The sequence below is a fragment of the Streptopelia decaocto genome, assembly GCF_964273445.1.
Source record: "Streptopelia decaocto genome assembly, chromosome: 3".
NCBI classification, from domain to species: Eukaryota; Metazoa; Chordata; class Aves; order Columbiformes; family Columbidae; genus Streptopelia; species Streptopelia decaocto.
Window position 1 is genome coordinate 36130031 of NC_138656.1, and position 22907 is coordinate 36152937.

At 36.5% G+C, this 22907-nt stretch overlaps 1 protein-coding gene across 2 annotated transcripts in view; it reads right to left on the reverse strand.

Annotated features, from left to right (window-relative positions):
• CRIM1 (cysteine rich transmembrane BMP regulator 1) overlaps positions 1–22907 on the reverse strand; it is a 191824-nt gene that overhangs the window by 67044 nt on the left and 101873 nt on the right. For both annotated transcript variants that reach the window (XM_082049838.1, XM_082049839.1), the window contains exon 5: positions 12165–12286. In XM_082049838.1, coding sequence (XP_081905964.1) covers positions 12165–12286 — 122 coding nt within the window. The remainder of the gene's footprint in view (positions 1–12164; positions 12287–22907) is intronic.

A 22907-nucleotide genomic window follows, 5' to 3' on the forward strand; every position in this document is an offset into this window, starting at 1 on the left:
TAATGTATTGTTAAATCCAAGCTTGCTGGGAAACTAAAAGCCTTTGAAATATTTTGGGAAGGACATAACCTGTTTACTTCATTAGCATTAAAAAAATACTAACTGAAGTAATGAAACAGTTTCCAGATCAACCACCTTTTTGAATTATAATTTTTTTTTTGTACTGAAGAGGTTTGGTTCCAGATTCTGAACCAGATTCACACATCATGAATACATCATAAGATCTCCTCAGGGCTTTTGACCCTGCAGTTACACTGCACATATGAACTTCCATCCATCTCCACCACCTATTGCCAACAGAGCATATTCTGCTCAACCAGATGAAGTGACACACACGTACGCACACAATGCTGTGCAGCTCCACAGCCCAGGGCTGAATCATTGTGACTCAAGACACAATAGAAATAATACTCCAAATTCATGTTCAACTGTAATATACCACAGTAGTCATCAGGAAATCAAGACTTCACTTTTTCATCATTATGTAATGGCCAAGATACCTGAAGTTACACAGTATCTAGTAAACAGATGTATTTTTTCAGATGCCACGAATCTAGCAGTTTCAAAAGCCAGAGGTTCTGCAAACAGGAAGCTATTTATTTCAACAATGTCAAATTAAAACATTACCAAACTGTAGATAAAACAATCACATTTCATTACCTCTGAACTGAACATAGCAAAGGAAAGAATGGACAACTGCCTATGTTGCTGATTTCTGTAGAATACATGGAAAAGTCTATTTACTTGCATGTGCAATGCCTAGCCACATAGAGCTGAAAACTGTGCCCACTTTGTGGTCAGGTGGTTTTTCTTTTCTGGTTAGTGCTCAGTCTCACACAGGACATGAACAATATTTGAATGAAAATTCAACATTTGCAGATTCCACCCAGCCCAATCATCTTACTTTCAGGGGCTAAAAACTTTTCATCTGAGTTACTCTTGACAGTGATACAGGTTTTCTTTAAAACTCTAAAGCATTTCAGGGACTCTAGTATTTCTTTCTACATACGCTTATATTGAGCTCCCGCCTTGAGTCATTTAATACGATTGTAAAGCATTAGAGTAGAAACTTTGAAGTATCCTGAACAATGTTTGATTTTTATAAGCCTGTTCAAGACATAATGTAGAAAGCAGCATTAAAAAAAAAAAAGTAGTAAGTAAGAGGAGGAAATACCACTGTGTCCGGGAAAACAGCTATGACCTCATTAGAAAGCCATTCACATAAACAAACACTTGAGAAATATTTCAAGTTTATGTAGCTCAAGCTGTTAGTCTGAAAACCTTCTCAAAAAGGAAAAAGTGCCAACACAACTCAAAAGGCCTCTAATCCATTTGCTTCTGACATTACTGTTTTGATTGCAGCTTTCCGGATTTTTACTGATTTCCCCCCTCTCCCACCACAGACCTGAGTTCCTGCCTAATTAGAAGTAGAAACATCATCTTCCATGAATCATAATTAATTTTTAAAATGTCCAAACAAGACTAAGCAAGTAACTGTAAATCCTGAAAGGAAACAGTATGTTTTATTCCTACAATGAAAACCACCATAGATTTTCACTATATGTGTATTTTTACTATCCAGATTTATGGTAGTATATACATCCATACTAAACTAAGCCTATACATCCAGCTATGAGACAAGGATGACTTGTGTTAGAACCATATGTAAGACCGCAATCTTAAGAAGCAGTCAAACTAAAACAAGCACTAAATGAAGAACTTAAGCTTTAGATACTCTTAAAGTGGAAGTCTAATGAAAGAGTAAAACCCACAGTGTGGAATTCTAATAATGTTTCTTCTGCCACAATAAGCTGGAAGATTCTTTTTTCTCTTTATTAAAAAAAAAGTGCTCATCTTATTGCCTTACTGATCTATATATGGCAGCCACAAAGGAGTGAAAGAACATAAAGCTAACATTAAATAAATGTATGTTGGCCTAAAGGCCAGTAACCCTAAATTAGTTTTTCTGCCAATAAGGACAATACTACAGGTAGAATTTTTCAAGTACCAAAGCTTTGCTGTGTGACAAAGTAATTTAAATTGACTGAATATCATAGCACAAAGTGCTCAAAAGTATCTGAAACCCCCAATCCCTTTTCTAATGCAGACTACCACAATGAAACAGGGGGCATGAGACAGATACCCAGGCCATGGATTCATGAACATGAAATCAGTGTCTGCCAGCTTTCAGATAACCCGGTAACACAAGACTGATCCAGACCAAGCACAGACGTACAGCTGCCCATCTGTGAAAGGAGCCAGGACAAGGTGGACAGTACCCAGAACAATAAAGAGTTTATCCTGGCTGTGGAAGGACAGATCATATCACGTCTCTGCTCCTACATAAAGTTAAGCATGACTAGGAGACTGGACTTGATTTGGCATTGAAGTTCCTGCCACAGAGTTAAATGAGAAATAGTTTTGGCACAAATTTAGCTCTACAGATCTCACAACCACAGCCTTTTAGTTCTGCGAGTGCGAGCCCTACAAGTCAGTGTGGCAGCAAACCACACAGCCTCACGCTACACAGGCACAGACAGTGATTATTTTCATGACCTTTATCTCAAATGTGAACTGCAGACAGACACAATCTGCTCTATCAAATCAAGTTTTCTAAGGTACTTTAACTTATATTTGAAAATCTAGTTAAATACAGTGCTATAGGCTGAACCAGCCCAAAGTAAAACTTCTGTTATTGAGATTTCTGTAGTTTCCCAATACTTTTGGTTTTCTTTAATTAGAGTAATGGAACAGCTCAGAAAGACACAATAGTTTGTCAATCCATCCCTTGCAAGGTAGCAATTCTGCACACAGTTATGGCAAGCACAGGAGATGCTTCAGGCATCAGCTGCTTGTGGGCAGGTTTGGGCATTTTATTTTCTTTTATCAGGAATTCCAGCCCTCCCAAAGCGGAAATGAGATTTAAAACAAGTTTATGTTGTTTAAAGGATTAAAAGGCTCGTGATACCAGAACTTTGGACATTCCTCTGGCATACAGAAGGATTTGTATTAAACTCAAGTGCTATGAACTTTCAATTAAATGAAAGGGAAGGAAACTGATAAACTTGAATCCTGTGTCCGTATAAACAAAATGCAGAAAAGCTTTCTGTTTTTCAAAATCTGCGCTGATAGGGAGTTTAAAAAGACAAAGATACATTTCATTGGAATTAGCCCATAACAATGTTAAAGGACAACATACTGTGTCTTTTTGTTTCCTTGCAAATGTATGAAACAAGCTAGGTAGAAAAAAAAGAAAGAAAACCACAAAAAAATTGGGTTCTTAGGTTCTTACTCTTCAGGTGATACTGTGTGCAGTGTACTCCCTATTAACACAATTGCAGGATCCTTCTGCAAGTCCTTTGGTCCTGCATCTTCTAAAAAGGTCATCCAGAAAGAGAGAGACTGGAATTAAAACAAACCTGTAACTATTTGTAAATCAATGCAATTATTTATGCATGCATTTATACATTTTTTTATACATATCTGCAAAGCTTAATGGCACCTATGGTCTATAAATGATATTAAAAGATACTGAGGATGCTGAGGAAAATCAAATTCAGCAAATCACCTTTAAAACCAAATAGAAATAATCAGATTTTTATAGTAAGGTTTCTAGCAGAGCAACTCCGCAGCATCACATTAGAAACCACTATTATATCCAGATGTCACAATTTATATACAGTGCCGACTTTCAAAAAGAGCCTTAAAATTTTCACTCTGTCTCAGCAGCAGATCCCAACCCACTAATCTTTAGGCAACATCAGGAGACAGCTCTTGCATAGGTTGATATATGTGTCTTTCTTACACAAAGTAAAAAAGACAGTGAGGTGCTCCCCATAGAGACAGAAGACTTATTTCCAAGTCACCATATTGGGTGGAGGTTGCATCATGGAAAAAGAGCAGGGAAAGATTCCCCAACAGAATCACCTCTATCTGATATATACCTGGCTTTTCTTTCAAATGATCAGTAATGGAGAAACTGCAACCTGCCTATTAAACAATTCTCCAATTTAACTACTGTAACTAAGCTCAAATCACAGCAAGGGTAATTCAGGTTAGACAGAAACAGCAAACTCACAGAAGTCTCCCAAGTTTCATTATTCTTCCCATCTTTAAGGTACATGTCCTACTTTTTTTTACCTTCCTCCAATGTGAAAATCTGTTGCTAAGAGGACTCATCCTGGGTGTCCCTGCCTCCATCCTCTCTTACAGATAAAATGCACACATTTCTTTCAATTTTTATTTTTTTCTTCACCAAGTCATGCTTTTCAGTGTTTGATTGTTTCTGAGGCTTTCCTCTAAGCTATCCCACTTCTGTCTGTACCTCCTTCTGCAAATCAAGTAGTCCTACAGGGGGATTGGACTAGATGATCTTTTGAGGTCCCTTCCAATCCCTAACACTCTTTGATTCTGTGATATCCTGCAGGAGGTTCAAGCCCTAACAGAGAAAACCCTGAGGACAGTCAAGGGAGGAGCTGGAGCCACCAAGGGCCATGGCTGTGCTATAAATCCCCAAACAAGGAAAGATTTTCTCAACAAAATTGCCAAGTGATTCCTGGAAGCAAGCCATACTCTTCATAACGGAGAAATACATGTTGTGATCAGTTTAGCCCTAGGCATGCCACCAGAGCACAGGCATCTGACACAATCTCAGCACCACTAAAAGGTACTGGCATAGCCCATCATTCACTGCATCTGTGATGAGCCTCCAGTGTGTGACAGAAGTTAAAAACTGCAGGAAATAAAAAACCCACAAGGCTGTGGTTTGGCATTATACCATATCTAAACATTTCTTCCATTATTTGAGAAAAATATTTAATTCTAATCTTGTCCTCCAAAGTGTTGACAACTTTATCCAAGTTTAAGCACCTAGAAATATCTGAGAGTCAGAATATCACTGAAGACATTAACTTACTAAGAAAATTCACTTTGGCAAAAAAAAATTACTACTTCACCAAAGTAAATACTAGCAGTTTTTTTTTTTTTTAAAGCTTTTAAAACCAGACAGAACTGTACCATCTGGCACCTAATATTCTTTGTACATGACATACCATCAGTTCCCACCTACCATCTTGTATTTCATTAACTGAGATGAACGAAATAAGCGAGTTAGACTTTGTCCTTATGTTATTCAAAACTCAGTCTCTACTACCCATTTGTCAACCCTCCCACTCATAGTGAACCACTGTAAAAGCTTAGAGTTGGATTTCACATCTAGCTGTGATCCTGACAATTGCTACCCCTTGTCTTTTCTTTATTAACATTTTAAAAATTTATTTATATGCATCTACAGAATGCATATTTTTGACAGGAATTTTTGGTTGACTAGCCTTTTCATTTGTCTTCAGTTTTCTGCATCTTCCTTTTCTCTCCTGTTTTAAATGTAGCTGGTAATGACTTGCATTGTTCCAGGTACTTTTCCCAATTTGACTATGGTGAATATAATCCAGCTGCAGAAGACCTAATACATTTGACTTTGTTTGGCAGACTGACTTGCTTTTTCACTATACTACACCACATTCTTACACTGTTGTGGCTGGTTATTAGCCATGATTTTTGAAAACTGTTCCTCTGATTGAAGAAAAACCAAACAAACCCAAAGCACCACCCCATAACCACTAAATCTCTCTACCTTTTCGCATCATCTTCCTTTAATATTAATCTTCCTTTTATTACTTTACCACATAGTTTATTATCTTTTGCTCCTTACAAGCTGCGTTTTGCATCTTGATATTTTTAAGCAGGTGTCTACTTAAAGTCCACTACAAAATTCCGTAGTTTTGGATACCCAGAGAGAAATATGCAGTAATGTTTTTTTAGGATAAGGACTATATACATATATATGCCCATAGTAATTAGGTGGTATCTGTGAGGTGTTTCTCTTGGACTCCATTCTTTGTTCTTTAGTGAGGATTTTCCTGTTGACCCAATAGTCCCCATCAAATCCCTTCAGTACTCCTTGATGCTCCCTTTAGAAATAGGTGATTCTTATTTCCCTTTAGTTTCTGAGGCTTTCCTCTAGGCTACCCCACTTCTGTCCATACTTCCTTCTGCAAATTAAGCAGTGCTACTTTTTGATATCCTGCAGGAGGTTCAAGACCTAACAGAGAAAACCCCGAGGACAGCCAAAGGAGGACTTTAGAAACAGTGGAATCACCTTTAGCCTTTTCCACACCATGAGCTTAATAAAGGAACTGCAATTCCTGTGAGGAGTAAGTGCATCAACAGGTGACAAAAACTGTGATTAAAGAGGAATTTTCATCTCCCTCTCCTCCACTGCAGTACCGCCTGTGTGAAGAAAGTCAGGAGGCAAAAAGAGAAATGCCTCATTTATCTGAGTGGTGTCCTCTCAAATGAAGACAAAAGTTACAGAAGCAGTTACAAAACACAGGTTATGCATCACATCAAGTGAATAAGGCTTGATTTAAGAGTTCTCTTCCAAACCACCATGTGATGATCAGTACAGCCTGAAACAGCAGTACAGAAAGGGAGGGTCCCAGTCTAAAGTCCCAGGGGAAGCTGTTGTCCCCTCGATCTTGGACCACATGGAGACATTAATGAGGACCACTTGCACACTGGCAATTTACCACCTCTCATAAAGCAGAGACCCTTTTAAAGTAGTGGTTGTATTCAAGTAAACTTCCAGAGAAGTGGAAGCCCTGACTGACAGAAGGAAGCAGCTGCAGGATGCTTGGAAATTGCTCTCTCAAATTTCTAAGGCAGAGCTCACAGTCAGTATGTGCTTTAGAACAACTTAGATTGAAGAAACCCATGCATCAATACCGAACTAGAGAACAGGCAAGTTTGGATACTCTCCTGTTTCCAAACACTTCTACTCTTGCTGCACATGCAGCTTTCGATCTCTTTGGATTCACTTCTTGATGCTTGTAATTCAATGCTGAATCAATTTTATTTCTTTATGAGCTCTCCAGTGAGAAACAGCAGCACACAAGGTTTAGTAGATAAAAATCCTGGTGAGTAATATATTTTAGGTAGATCAGGAGAAACCTTGAATTAACTTTTGTAAAACGCAGGATTTGGGGAAGGACTGAACCTTGCGAATCTCTTGCTCAATTTTCTCCAAATTTATATAATATATTAATACTATCTAGTGTTCTCTAGATGTGAGGCAGCTTTCAGGTAAGTGCAAGCAGAGAAATTTCAGGGCAATTGGAATAATCTACCTTTAAACAAAGCAATATACACTCTTTCATTGATACATGTACTTTGTTACAATGCACTGGAACCACGTGACAGGCAAAACCTCATTTTCAGTTTCATATACGAAGATGAAATTATTTGCTATAGTTTTCCCATGTTGCCTTATTTTCTCGGTATCAACATCACACTTCTCAAGAACGAGCACATTTGACTATGGATCTAGCTCTTCCCTGAAAACTTCACTACTGAACACCACTATACTAGTCTCCGATTCCCATGTGCAACAAGCAGGGATGTATAGAGCTATGTCAGCTATACCTCTAGTTATACTATTTAATGAAAGCCAGAGATTTAAATTTAGCAATTCATGTTATTGTCTCCTTCAGGCTAAAATTTTGTTACATGAATGACCTGGGGCTTGGCCTGAGGGTCATCAAGAAAGTGAGATTAGAAGAAACAACCAGCCAGCCATCTTCTAAGCAAAGACAACTGACAAAATCGTGTCAGTATTGCTTTGTAAATCAGTGTTTACCAACAGTTCCAGAGAGTTGTGAGGTTTCATTTACAAATTAAAGACCTTTCTTCTAACATGGAAAAAGGAGCAAGAAACAACAAAGTTGTGGCCATCCTTGCTGTCCAAGCTATCATTTTGACACCCAAAGACCAGGCAGGTACACGCTGGGATGGCCCAAATACTTGCACTGGATAAATCATGACAGAGGAACTTCATTGAGTCAAAAGGGAACTTTGGCTTGATTCCTACCACCATGTAAACAATACAGAATTATTTTATTTACAAAAATGTTTTCCTTCAAACTGAACTAATCACCATGTGCCTTAAAATGGACTGACCTTTGGGACATGAACTCCATTTTAATGACTGTAATACCTGTGCATGAATTGTAATGACAAATTCTCTAAACCACGGTGATGTTTTTAAAAGCACAAATTTATGTCTCCAGTTATAATAATATAACAGTTTTACATAAAATACTTGGACCTCTGCATCTGTTCATGATGATTAAAACATTGCACAGAACTATTAAGAGCATCAGGTCTCTGTAATATATTTTTTTTTTCTTCTCACCAATGACAAAGTTGCTCTCAACGCTTTCTAAAATATTTCCTGTATGAAAAAAATCAAAAGAGAAGCTCAACTTATACAAAGATTGAACAGCCACAGACAGTAGGGACTTAACAACAAGCTCCAACTAAATCAAAATATCAGGACCATTTCCAAGCAAGAATGTTATTTTGGTGATAAATGATGTCTATGTAATTACATAACTAACTATGAGAAATGGCAGATTATATATGATGGAAAGAATAAGGATAGACCCAATATAAATCTGAAGCATGAAAATAATGATTAGTGTATTGACTTAGTGCTGTATTTATAATCAAACATGAACAACTCCATTATTGGCAAAGAGTGACTCCTGTAGAAGTTTATCTCACTACAGATAAATATACTTTTCTAAGACAGACTAACCGAAAGCTTGTTTGAGACAGTGCGTACTGATAACAAAGATAACCACATAAAAAATCTACACGTATATCACAGAGCGTCTAAATCAGTTTTATATTAAATCCAGGAAAAATGTTTGTGAAAGAATGACTGATCTGTCCCAAAAAGTGCTGACAAACAACAAGGAGAACATGCTGCAGAGAGTCTACAAGACATATTTTGCCGTCCTTATTCATTAACTACCCCCTCAACATGGCCAATGCTGTTCTGCAACAAGAGCCACTCTCTCTCATCCACAGCAAAGGCAGCCTCCCCGCACTCCCTCTGAACATGCAACTCTGCATCTATTCCATTAGCACATACTTGCAATTGATATTGCAGAAGGCAGGCTTGCATTCACACTCTGCAGATCATTAGTGCTACCAAAATACACAATGTAGTTATCCCACAACACACAAATGGGATTTTTTTGCAGTCTACACACACTTATTTTCAGGTAACTCAGATGATCAGTGTTACTCCTGACTGCTTTTTTCTTGCTGCCCCCTCCCCCACACCCCTAGAATTATTTAATTATAATATTAAATAGACGTTATAAGAGAAGGAAAACTACACTAATGTGATTGTGCACGTGCCCTTTTTTATTCCATCCTGTTTTCAGAGGTTTTCAAACACAGAAGTAATGGAACTCATTGGTAACACTGATTACACAACTTCCCCACTTACCATCTATAAACCAATTAACTTGCATTTGATTAAAACACACCCTTTAAAAAGAGGCATCTAATCCTAACTGGAAAGAATTAAGATAAGGAATTCAGCATCTTGCTGGCAGCTTGCGCCAACAGCTAACTGCTCTCACTGCTGAGAACAGCATGTCCTAAATCTTGCAGATTTGGCTCTTATTACTTTGATGGCATTTTTTTTAAGGAAGTGAAGAAACTGATCTATCACTGTAAGATATTTCCTCCATCTGCCACTGATATGTACCATATCTCTTCTGTAGTTGTTACTATTTCAGGATCCTTCCAAAAACCAAAACCAAATATTATATCCAGCTATCAGTCTCACAAACAAGATTCCTCTGCTCCTCATTATTTTAAACTGACAGAAGTAATGGTAGGGATTATACATATATAAAATTATATATATATATATATATATATATATATATATATAAAATTTTTTACCAGTTTGTCATCGTACGAGACATTCATCTTTTCAGTTCTTGTCAAAACTATTTGTCTACAAATTCAGAGGTTTTAGAGGTGTGACTTGCAGTATTTGTTCCTGATACAAGAACCAGCAAACCATCCTAAAATGCACTTGAAAAAATCCGACTTATAAAGCAATGGAGATCAAGTTCTATGAATAGTCTGCCCTCTTTACAAATGATTTGCCACACAATCCAAATGTCACACACAGAACTTCTCATAAGTAGCTTCACAGTTGCTCCCAGCTTGTTGATAAAGATATTTATCTCCAGGCTTATAACTATTTCCTCTTTCCAAATTAAAGCATCATTAGTAACTGGACATGGAAGTTTCTCACTTCTAAATATACTTAAAGCCCACTCAAGCCACATAATTGGATTGTAGCATTAAGCAGAATAAAGACAAACGCCCTTTCTTTAAAAAAAACACACAAGTATTTAACTTTCCTCATCAGGTTTCTCAGATTTTTTTTTCAAAGAGGAACTTATTAAAATATATTTTTCATACTTGCCTGTAATATTTTAATACAGATGTTTTAAGGACATAAACCGAAATATTATCTCTTCCTTTTCTATCTGGCCTTTCTGTCTCCGTCCCTGGCATCAACTTCCCTTCAAAAATTCCAATTTTTTCTTCCAATTTACTCTGTCTTCATAGGCTACTAAGCTGAAGATTAGAAGTAGGAAAACCTGAGAGGCAAAAAGAAATCCCAACCCAAAAGCAGGTTGAATCTTCGAACTAAGTTACAGTAATTAATAAGGGAATGATGCACGTGGCAACAGTGCTAAGACAGTCCTAATTCACTGTTTACTATGAAAAATGAAAGTAACTCCTCCTTGGAAATAGGATATGAAAATGAGTAGGGATAACAAAAGTGTGCAATTTCCACAGCTCCATCTAACACCTGACATGATATATACTGCAACAATTCTGATAGTGGTACCCACAAATAACTTGTGGAATGAAGATAAACAGGAATGTTAGCAAAGTGGTTTGTACCTTTGAGACTGTCTCACACCAGCAAAAACATCATATCAGAAATTGGCTTCACATTTCTTGCTCAAAGTACTAAAGTAAATCCTGAATCAAACACTGTATTGAGGTGTGCCACACAGTTAAATCACAGAATCATTTCAATTGGAGGAGACCCTCAAGATCATCACATCTAACCATTAACCTAACTCTGGCACAAATCAAATTCAGAAATGGTACTTTAACAGAATGACACAAATATGAACCAAAGAAAGATGAATATTACTTCAGTATTACAAGCATATATAAACAAAAATTAGGTAAGTTGCATTTAATTCTACAGTACCTAGTGAAGAATTAATCTGACTGCTAAAGAATCTGTGATTCTTCCTGATGCAAGTTCTTTTATTCATATTAAAGAAGCTAATTTTTATATATAATGTCCCATCATATGTACTAAATATTATTTTTCAATCAGCATTTGAGTATTGAAAATATTACTACATGTAAATATCACAGGTATTCTAGGGAAATGTCTCTGTATGTATGTTCACATGCATATGCAATGAAGAATATAAAATAAAAGCCATTTCAAACATATTATATATGCACCACTAAATAAGATTAAAAATTGCTGAATAAATATTAATTAGTAAATACCACAGCAATATATAACTTTTTATGCTCAGAAATTATCTGAACTTGCCATTCTTCCAGAGCATTTTACCTCTTCTGTCTACCAACAGTCAAATATCTAAGTCTCTTCCCAATTCCTCATGTAGAGCATATATGCAATTCTATAAATACAGCATAGAGCAGTCCTGAGATACAGTCACTTGCATATCAAATTCAAGGCTTTTAAACATTTCTGAAACATTTACATCGGGAAGCAAAGAACGCAAACCATTCTGTTCTTACACTGACTTAAAATTTTCAAAGGTTGTACAATCATGCTAAAAATTACTTCCAAAATGTTAAAGTGAACCCCATAGTCTAAACAGGTACTGCAACAAGCAGTTGCAGTTCTTACAAAAAAATTCACTTCTAAAGGTACTCTAGTATTTGCTATTGGCAAAGGAGTACCTGGAAAACCATGCAGTGAGGGAGCTTTGCTAAAACTATAATTCCCTGGGTCACAGGGAAAAGTGTTTTAGAAATCAAAGAAACATGACAACTTACAAATGACATGGTTTCCCACTTTACCTTCAGCAGAACTTCCAGTTCCCTCTTACTGAATGAACCTCAAGAAAATTATTTCTATCTTGATAACATGGTAAAAATATCCAAATGCCCAGCATCTCCCACAGATAAAATCCTCCTCTCCAGGTACAAGAGAAAGCGTCACGTACCATTGACACATTCAAAGACATCACAGCACTTGCCAGGTGTTCCATCTCCACGCGAGACTATCTGGGGAACGGAGCCTGCCTCGCACATGGGTAAACCACATAAACCAGAGAGACACTCGCATCTGAAACCAAAGCACAGTAAGGAAAACCCCATAAATAATGAAGCCACATATAAGGGGAAAGAATAAGCAAGAGGAAAATGGACCACAACTTGCAGCATTAGCATATTCATATATTACAATCGTCTTTTATTAACCCAACAAGTAAGACAGTTTATCATCCTGAAGCTGGTTTTTTTGAACCATCCAAACCATTTGCTGGTCAAGCAAACAAGAAGGTGGTACTGTGCAACGCCAACACTTCTCTAGTCCTGTATGTCAACACATAGAAAACTGTAGTTCCAGACTGTTTGAAAATAATTGTATTCTCCAGCCTTGCAAAATTAGGCTTCTCCTCCAATTCTCACTGAAAAATCAAAATAGGTGAAACACCAACAAGCAGTTACTGTACCCATTCATCAGAAGAGTGTTCTCTCATTAGGAAACCGTATTATAGCCAGTTTTATGCAAGGAATGATTAAAGAGAAAGGAAGACCATGAGGAATCATTAAATCTAACCAAAAGAAAATAACTGCAGGTTCTTTTTTTTTTTTTGATGGTGCTGCCCTCAGTTTTTGGAGGGGTAACCAATTACATGAGATGCCAAATAATGTGGGAGGCTAGGTATATTAAATACTGTGGTTAATTTTAGAGATTGGATCATTCTAAAAAGAATATTTTCTCCATGTATGTAGTATTTATTTGCTTATTTAAGAAAACAGCCTGAAGAACTGGAAGACATAAAATGTAGATGAACAACAGTCATGTTCATTTTCAGATTCTTTGCTTTATGATTAACATAATAGTTTAAAAGTCAAATATTTAAGACTTTTGATGAGTTTACGTTTAACAGAGTTCTTGCCCTGAACAATGGGCACATCAGAGGGATAAGCAGCAATAATTCAAGAACATGCAAGACAAAAAAAAAGAACAAAGAGAAATATGCAAATACCATAACTGAGAAACTTCATGGAGTAGCACTTCAATTTTTCAGTTGGAAAACACAGATTTTTTTGCAAAAAAATTTGTAGATTACTTTAGGATACAACAAATACACATGGATTTCAAAAGGAAAAAAAAGAGCTCAGCAGGAGAACCTGTAATTGTGAGTTAAAGAACGAAAAATAAGAATTCTACTTATTAATAAGTATTTTAAATATTTTAAGTATTCCAAGGCCATCCCCACATTAAACCATGCATTAGTAAGAAGCATCATCAAAACTTAGCGCATTTGCTTATTCTTCATGCTTAAAAAGCATGAAGTTTGGTTCTCCTCTTCCATGCATGTCTTATTGATTGCCCAACAGCCACTACATCTCAGACCAGGGTTCAATTAACGAGGAAGAGCCACCTCTTAACAGACACAGGATTAATATCTCTCCCTTTAAGCTCAGTGTTAGATAATGTGGTTATATTCTCCACTGTAAGGTATTACTCAAAAGGAAATTTGTAAGAATACAAGTCAAGGAATCTCACAGAATCTTCATAATACTATCTGAAAAGGTTTATTAAAATATTGCATTATAGCAGTGTGCTACTATAAAGTGATGAGTCCTTGAAAAAACAGTACTATATCACATTTCACAAATAACATTAAATATGTCACAATAAAGTGAAGAAATTTAACTCTATGTGCGCAGATATATTACAGTATAGTGATGGTTTTAAAACATTTCAAGGATTTTTAAATTAATATTCTGCTTACTGTAGCAGTAAAGGATAATGAATTAAACTAACAAAAAAATATGAGTACAGAAACCAAAGTTTTATTTATCATACATTTGCTTTTGCCACTTTCTTCTCAACGTATTTGTAAATATAAAAAAAGGGGAATCTAATTCTTTACTGTATGCCCTTCGCCTTCAGAGATGTAGAATGAAAAAAACATTATGGCTTTTACTATGAGGGATCAAAAATCCAGAGGGTTTGTGACAAAACCCCAACAATTAGCACTGTCAGGTTCAAGGAATTTACAACTTAGCCCATCTAGCATACATTGCTTTGGAAGATGCTTTTCTCTTGTAAGAAGAATGAAACCCAGAAATAAGAGCCTATGTAATACTAAAGAAGGAGAAAAAAAAATCTTAAAACATATATAAAAAAAAAGTACAGACACAATCTAAAAAGAGTATTAAAAGCCTAGATAAAAATACTAGGTTTCACTTCAATCACCCTATATACAATATCCAGAAAACCTCTGGAAAAATAGGTAGAATCAAACTTCCTGAAAATTCATGTCCTTCACAGAGAAAATTGCACACATGATGGAAATACAGTTGTGGACCTTGATTTTCCAAGTCTCATGAGCTGAAATTACCACTATTATTTTTATTGCCTTCACAACCAGCTTTTTCAGACATGCCTGTATCTTCTTTATTCTTTGCCACACATTCATTACCGTTGATGAGTTGCAGAAAAGTATTAAATGATTATACTAATAACTTGTACCTTTCCCCTCTCACTTTCTCCCCAGTCAACTGCTTTAAAAAAAGAACAAAAATCTACAACACCAAACACACACAAAAAAAATTCAATTACCAGATTAAATAACTTAAGATAGGACAACCTTCCAGAAGAAGGGCTGAAAAAGATGTTTAAAAGACCGGTAGGAGCCAGTTCCTTTCTGCAGAAATGACTCCCTCCCATTCAGAGTCATCAAAGCTTCACATAGCCATTCACGGTGTAAGCAAACAAAACCCCACCCTCCAACATTTTATAAATTGACTTCCCATTTGGTTAAAAAATAATCCATGCATAGGAAAAATGTCAAAGCAGCAACTGGTCTCAGATGGACTTTTAAATAGTCTGCATTCTTTTCAGCCACCTCTGCTAGGAAAACCTTTGACCATCATCCAGGCTATTAGCATGGAAAACATTGTTTTGGAGACAGAAGTCTTTCAGGAGAAAAAAAGAAGGAATTCTGGTAGCTGAGCATGGCTGTTGCACTGCCAAAACAACAACATCTGGAAACCTGGAATAAGTGATCCTGTTCTTAGTAAGAGAGCAAAATGAGCTTTATAGTACTAGGTTTTTCTGAAGTGCCTCTTGGAGCAGATGGACAGAGAGAAGTTGTAGCCCAGCTCTGTGCTCTATCCCAGGCAGCTCTCCAGCTGCAGGGCGTGAGCACCTTAGCCTTAGTATTAAACATTAGGTTTGAAGAAGTTTAATAGGTCAGATTGTGATAAGCCTGTTGATAGTGGCCACGGTCCCTCTCAAAGTAATTTCTACAAAATTTAACGGTTCAGTCTGCTGATCAGTAAGGCACAATGTTGCCTCTGAGTTGTTCTCTCTCACCATAACTTGCCGAAAGGAAAACAGGCACAGTGAAGTTACTATAAGGAAACCTTCCCAGAGAGAAGACAACTTTATACACTGTCTTCTCTACACAGCCTGCAGCGACACTACTGCGACATCAAGTAGCATGGTGGCATCCAAAAGTTCCATGATTAAAAGGAGGTCAATAGCTGAGGTACCAAGAATTTGGAACTCAAGATCTCCCCCTCACACGCCTTATCGGCAAAGGCTCTAAGAAAATAAATCCCCTAGGAAGCTACACCATAACACAAGTCAGGAAGGAAGAACATGTCTTTTTAACACAGAACAGTCCTGTAAGAGAGTACAATGTCCAATAATAACAGTGCCCAGAAAGAAAACAAAACAAAACAGGAGAATCAAACAGTCATGCAAGAGAGACACTTCATGGAGCACTGAAAGTGGTGGGATGGCCCGAAAGAAACCCAGAGTCCCAAGTACAAGTCAGCTGTACCAAAATTTTGAAAATACAGAAACAACCTGGCTAGAAAAAAGAATCCTCTACAGTTCCTCATGTTAAAAAAGAAAAAAAAAAAAAAAAAAAAAAAAAGCAAGCTAGTAGGAACAGTAATTTCAACTGAGCAAGGGTAAGAAGTGTATATACAGGACCAGAAACAAGATGATGTTCATCAACTTTACAGATTGATGAAGGTAACTGCTTCAGTAATACAAATGGCCTAATTTTTCATTTCAATTTTTTAAGTTCTTCAAAACAAATACTTTCACTATGTGTTTGAGGTTTTTTTATGTGCGTATGTGTGCTTTATCCCCATTTTTTTCTTTTATATCATTATTTTCTCTTTACGTCACCAAAACTGCATAAAGGAAAAGGATGACGAAGAAGAAGAAATCAAACATAATACTTGTAAATAACAATTTTTATTTAAAACCTAATTATCTTGGTTCATTTACTTGTGTTATTAAACAGATGAAAAGAGAGAAGGGTTTGGTAGCCTCAGAAAAGCTGTTTTGATGGTAGGATCAAAAGAGTTCATTAGGCACAAGGCATAACGGCTAGGAAAATAAGAACAAGCACCTTGGAAAAATAATTTAGTACTAGTGAATGAAAAGGCTGAGGCGGGGGGAGGGAGGAGAGGGATATTTATTTTGAGGATCAAACCAAAATTAAGTCTGAAGCACTGAGACTAGAGAAAAGCATTCCTGAAACATACACTGCATTCCTGTGGAGATTTTATCACAGTCCGTCTTTTTTTTCCTTGTTGGAATCTAATACAAGAAGTTCAGCTAGGATTTTCCTAAATCTCCAGACATACGGACTGGAGAGTTTTAGCCTACAAGTTCAGCGTATGATTAAGCAAGTCAGTAATGAAAACAATCCTTTCCCTTGGAAAGCTCATAGTATTTTATTTTGGAGATCAATAATAAACCTGAATAGATGGCAGAAGAACTGTGGAAGTTGCATATAACATTTATTACAGGATCATTTCCACATGCTCAGAAGTTCTGCATCACTTCTGTGTGAATTATGTGACTAATATGGAAGTTCTTCCTGTTCTCATTCTCCAGGGGTTTCACTTAACAACAAATCAAAGGTAGTGTGACCCTAAGTAAGAATTCCTTTCTAAAATTCTGGATATTTTTACAAATATATACTCAAAATAACAGTGCATTTTTCCATGAGTATAGTAAACTTTATACACAGGGAACATTTAAATATTACAAAAGGTGACTTTCTAGCTTTTAAATATACTTTGAAAGGGGAACTGTTTTTTGTGCATCTTTTACATATTCTTAGCATTAGGAAACAGCAAACAGATGCTAAGCGAGAGAAAAAGGTGTAAAAATAGCATTCACATCAAGTAGATTACCATCATTCCAAGGCTGATTAGAATCCAGAGAGTTCATTTGACTAAAAGTCTTGATTTGATCTTTTGACTAATGTTATATCAACTGGTCTGTTTCCCAGATGAACACAGGAAAAGAGAACCATCACAAAAAAGTAGTGCCAAGGAACCCGTAGTACGGCCACTGGTCAAGTGCACTGACTTTTCAAGTGCACTGATGTATGCACAGACCCTTTTGAATTCATCACTACATGAAATAAAACACAATATAAACCAGCCCAACCTTGCATTTTTCTCATGTTTTGCCATACCAGCTTATGTTTTCCTCTGTTGAAGTTGTCTTCATTTTTTACCACTAGGTACCTCAGTTACTCTTTCCTTAGGCTATCAGCCTAACCCTTCATAATATAATACACATTTCAAAACCAAATATAAGGTATTACTTAAGATGTTATACAACTCTTAGTAATCCGGTATTATAAGAACGATTTCTTTTCTTATTTCACTACTTTTTAAATGAGGAATTAAAATATCTGATCTTCTTACAAATAAAACACAACTCCTAAGGACTTCAGGTCAAAAAATCATTTGCAAATAATAGTTTTTTTAAAGTAATTCACTAACTTCAGCATTCCTGTAACTCCAAACTTTCTTACTCCTGAATGATATTTCCCTCAAATTAAGCCATGAAACTCAACATAAGCAAATACAAAAACCCCAGAACAAAAAAAAGCAAAACAGCCTACCAATCTTCTGTCCCAAACCACATGTTGTAATTTATCTGATTGTGTAATTTGATGTACACTCTTTCTTCTTTGCAAGAAAAAAGTAAAAAATTATTCAATGTTTAGCTTTTCCATGCCATTTGTGGTATTAAACACCTTTCTCACGGCCTCTGATTAAAATAGAATATTTCAGTTGGAAGGGGCCTACAAGGATCATCTAGTCCAACTATCTGACCCCTTCAGGGCTGACCAAAAGCTAAAGTGTATTATTGAAGGTATTGTCCAAATGCCTCTTAAACATGGACAGGCTTGGGGCATCGACCACCTCTCTAGGAAGCTGGTTCCAGTGTCTGACCACCCTCTTGGGTATTTCTGCAAGAGTTTAGGAAGGATAAATTGACCAAGACTCTGTTTGGGAACTATTTCATGCTGTTTTCATATGAGAGAGGCCGGAAAGCAAACTGTTCAGAAAGGGCAAATATGACCTTCCCCCAAAAAAGGCAAACCATTAGATGATCATTTATTTTATGAATTTATTTCATTATGCACCAAATTTAAAAATGAGGCCAAAAGATTGCTCCAGAATCCCAGTATTTCTGAAACCAAACAACTCCATTCAAAATTTATATGACTTTTTTCATGTAATGGGAATCACGTATGCAAGAAGTGTAACACTTTCTAAAAATAATATTCTTGAAATTCCGCCAATGACGTTTCAAGGAAGAGTAGCGAGAGACTATTTTTATTTTAAATCAGTTTGCAACTGTCAGTTCCACTTTTTAAATATTAAATAATTTAAGAAGGAAAACAAATCAGCAGTTTGTGGCTTTTGAAGTCCAACATATTTCCTGCTGTTTTGCAGAGGAAACACAACTTAGAACTCTTGTCATATAACCTTTATAATGTTAATATCATCTGCTGTGAGTACTGTTGGGAACTGCTTGGAAACTCTCACATCTACTTCCCTTCTGAAATGCAAACATCCGAGTGATAATTCTGTTGCTTTATGATGTATATGGGTTTCCCTGGGCATCTGTACAGTTGTGAGTTTTAACACGACTGTCAATTACAGTATCGGTCTCTGTGATAGAAACAAAAACTCACCTGTTCAAGTCAGAAATTATTCTGAACTAAATCACCTGTTCCATTTCCAAACAAGTTAATAGCTGATTAAGCACAAGAAATGGAACAAAATAGAGTGAGAAGTCTTGAAAGGAGGAGGGAGAGCAATGTTCAGTGTGATCAAGTTATAGACTAATTCTTAGACTGACAATTCAAAACAAAAATGTGTAACAGAAAGGCATGTCTACCAGTTCATTACAAATTGGAAGAGTTCAAACACCAGCTTGCTTGCTAAGAATGCAAATAAAACCAAATTCTACAGACAATACAGTCTCATTCTACTTCCAAGCACAAAACATCATTTAGAAGTAACTGCAACTAGAGTTAAGAAATTTTATCTCATGTAAATTAAAGTAAGATTAACAGTGAATACATAAATAGACCACTGCTGTAGTACATGGTCAGATTAAAGTACTACTTATCCATAAAAGCACATACCTAATAAAAAGGAAGCTGCTTGCATAACTATGATCAATACTTCCTTCCTCAGTGCAAATGCTGGTTTTTTTTGCTTATGGGAAATGTGCTTCTTCCAGTAAGTAGCATTGTCTTGAAGGGTTTTGCAATTCAGTACTTCCTAGGAGTTGGTGGACGAGCATGGATGTGCGTTTTTAACTTCTATAATACAGGTGCAAAAAGCTGATCTTATAAAAGATGCAGGAATCTTACAGCTTCTTCTGCAGAAGATTCACATGTTACTTCTTCTCAAAACATTCTCAGGTTTCCATTCTTACAGGTCTCTGACATTCTTAAGTCAGCCATCAGGCTGCAGAAATGTCTTGTTTCCAGAGCTTCTGTTCAAGTTTTATTGAGATTTTTTTTTTTTAAACAACAAAAACAAGCCAAACAACTTATAATCTTTTTCTCATTTGTAGACTTTGCAAAAATATGGTTTCTTGCCAAAACAACTCACATTGTGAGGTTGGATGCCCAGGCAGCAATAACTACCGTCACACTGAGAACCTCTAGGAATTGCTGCCGCAGCTGTAATAAGGGCAGAAGAAAGGCACTGCCTGAATGTTGGATTTAGCAATTCATTAAATCTCCTGGAAGATCAATGTTGAAACGATGGACATGGAGCATAGGTCACCTATAAAGGTCACACATGTGACCTTATATCTTTGCTCTTCATGGATATTCAGTACAGTGCAATCTGCAAACAGAACGGAATATCACTTTCTCACTTAGCAGACCTAAATGAAGAAAAATGTTTTTCCTGGGAAAAACATTTGCTGTTTCCTAACTTTTAAGGATTTATCTTTAAAGACTAAAATACATGAAAAAGGGTAAGAACCTATTCCCAGATATTACGAAACTTTGCAAAATTGCAGTTTTCTATTTAGCCTTTTCAGCAACTCTGTTAACACAAACAAAACCCTATTGCAAGTCAGAGCTTGATGTGGGATGGGTTCAACTGGCATCAATGGAAAGCTTTCCTTCGATACAAAATCTGCCTCTTTGGTAAGGAACAGTGTTTCCACTTCACCAAGTGTTACAACAACATGGTACCGGATGCTCAGATGTACTTGAGATGGCAAAGTGTTCTGCTACAGGAGGAACTACTTGAGCAAGTTCACCAGGATAGCTAGAAACTGAGTTTCTAAGATGCTGATGTAAGAACTGAAGGCATAGCAAAGCTTCTGCAGAACCTTTAATGCTTCTGTGAGACCTTTGGTCCAGCCACTGAGGTTACTCAAAAGTCAAGCCCTGAACAGAAATCTCAGGAAGATGCAGGTGCTTGGATTTGCATTTTGTCTTACCAGTTCCAGCTGAACTTTCCTTTAACAAATACTGGGATCCACAACCACTTTCTCTCGGATACCATTTCTTGAGGATGAGATGGGTGGAGGAGAAGGATCTAAAATTCTAGAACAAATACAAGGGAGACCTCTGTATCAGCAAAAGTTGCTTAAGAGAGGTGACTGGTGCAGGGGGAAAAAAGAAAAAGTTACACACCCTGAAAAATCTTGAGTGCCCTCTAAAGAAGGCTGGGAAAACCTAAGTGGTGAGTCCTGTAGTGAACACCCAAAGAATCATAAAATTAAGGTCTTCCAAATGGCAGAAGACCTAAGGAAAAATCTAGACAAATATGCAAGAATCATGTCATATTTTGATAAGGAATGATGGAGAGAAAAGATCTGGCCCAGCCAAGCAGTTAAAAAGAATGAAAAGAAAGGGTGTACTCTACACCTCCTATTGAGTGGGGCAGATGCAAAGGTGACCAGGGACTCAGAGGCCACCTATACAGATGCTATCAGAAGAAAAAAGCATTATCCAACAAGCTGCATGTGGATACTCTCAAATACAGTGCAAACATAAACGGAAAGTAGCTTAAAAGAGAAAGTACAGCTATAGACTTCCAAGTTACGATTCTGGTGGCTGCCATAAAACAAGAATAAAAGAACTGCTGGTTTATGTGTAGCTTCCACTAGGATCCCCTAGACACTGGTGGAACATGAAATACAGAATATTGGCTAGTAGGTCAAATGCTGTGACAATCTGTGGACACAATAGATTATAAAATGACGACAGGTCCAAATGTCATAAAAGGTGATAAAGTATATTAAAAGCAATTGCTTTACTGGGCAAAGTAATATAGAAGGATAAAAGAAAATCATAAATAGTTTAAAATTACTTCTGAAGATGTGCGATTTTTGCATAAACAGCTGCTACAGGACCTCTGTGTCAGTTCACTAACAGGAAAAGACAACATGGTTGACTTAGCTGGTATCTCCAGGTTTTTTTGAAAAATAAAAGCAAAACTGCTAATGATGAATTTCTCAAGTGGCATCTCTATTGTGCCTAAGACAGCACAAAGTTCTATTGGAAACAAAAGACTAAAAATAATAAAACATACAATTTCTTCCTTTGGAATCAAAACAATTCAGCAATGGTTTACAAAATTTAGAGACTAATATAAACTACTACTATTCCTTAATGTCTTTAGAACTGCTAAATAAAGCACACATGCTAAAAATATTTTAGTACGGGACAGAAGCAAAAGTCTGTTTTCTTAATTTAATAGATTATCCTTAAAGTGAAACATATTTTTGTAAATTTACCTTTTTTCCTACTATTTGATCCCTTGAAAAGTAATTTTACTTAATTAAATGTGATATTAAAATCTTATCTTTTACTGTTCTAAGTTGTACTTAACTATCCAAATGTAGTTGAACATAAACCTTGGGTATACTAATTTTCTTTTGTTGTATAAAAATGTAAGTATTTAAGAACTGGGGGCTGAGGGAAAGCTGAGCTGTTTTCTAAATACAGCTTTATGCTTGGGGAAAACGACATGCACTTATAAATTGCCCTTCCAATAGGACTGAAAAGGTGATTACAACAAAAAAATAGTTTACTATACTGTCCAGAGAACTAATACTTTTGTTGGTTGAGGATATTTCACTTCTTCACCATACTGCAGACCAAACTGTGGCACCGCCATTTGCAGCAGCCCTAGATTGAGACATTTTAGCCACACACAAAGAAAGAAGAACAGGGGAAAAAAGCTACTCAAACAAGGAAAAAAGTTCTATGACTAATTCATTCAAGAAACTTTTTCAGAGGTCTTCTTCTAAACAATAAACCTATAATACTACTTATCCACGCTACTCAAGCCAATTGAGAGTTTTGCATTTGCAACTCTATCCAGCTATCTGTAACTAAGTGACAGTGAAATGG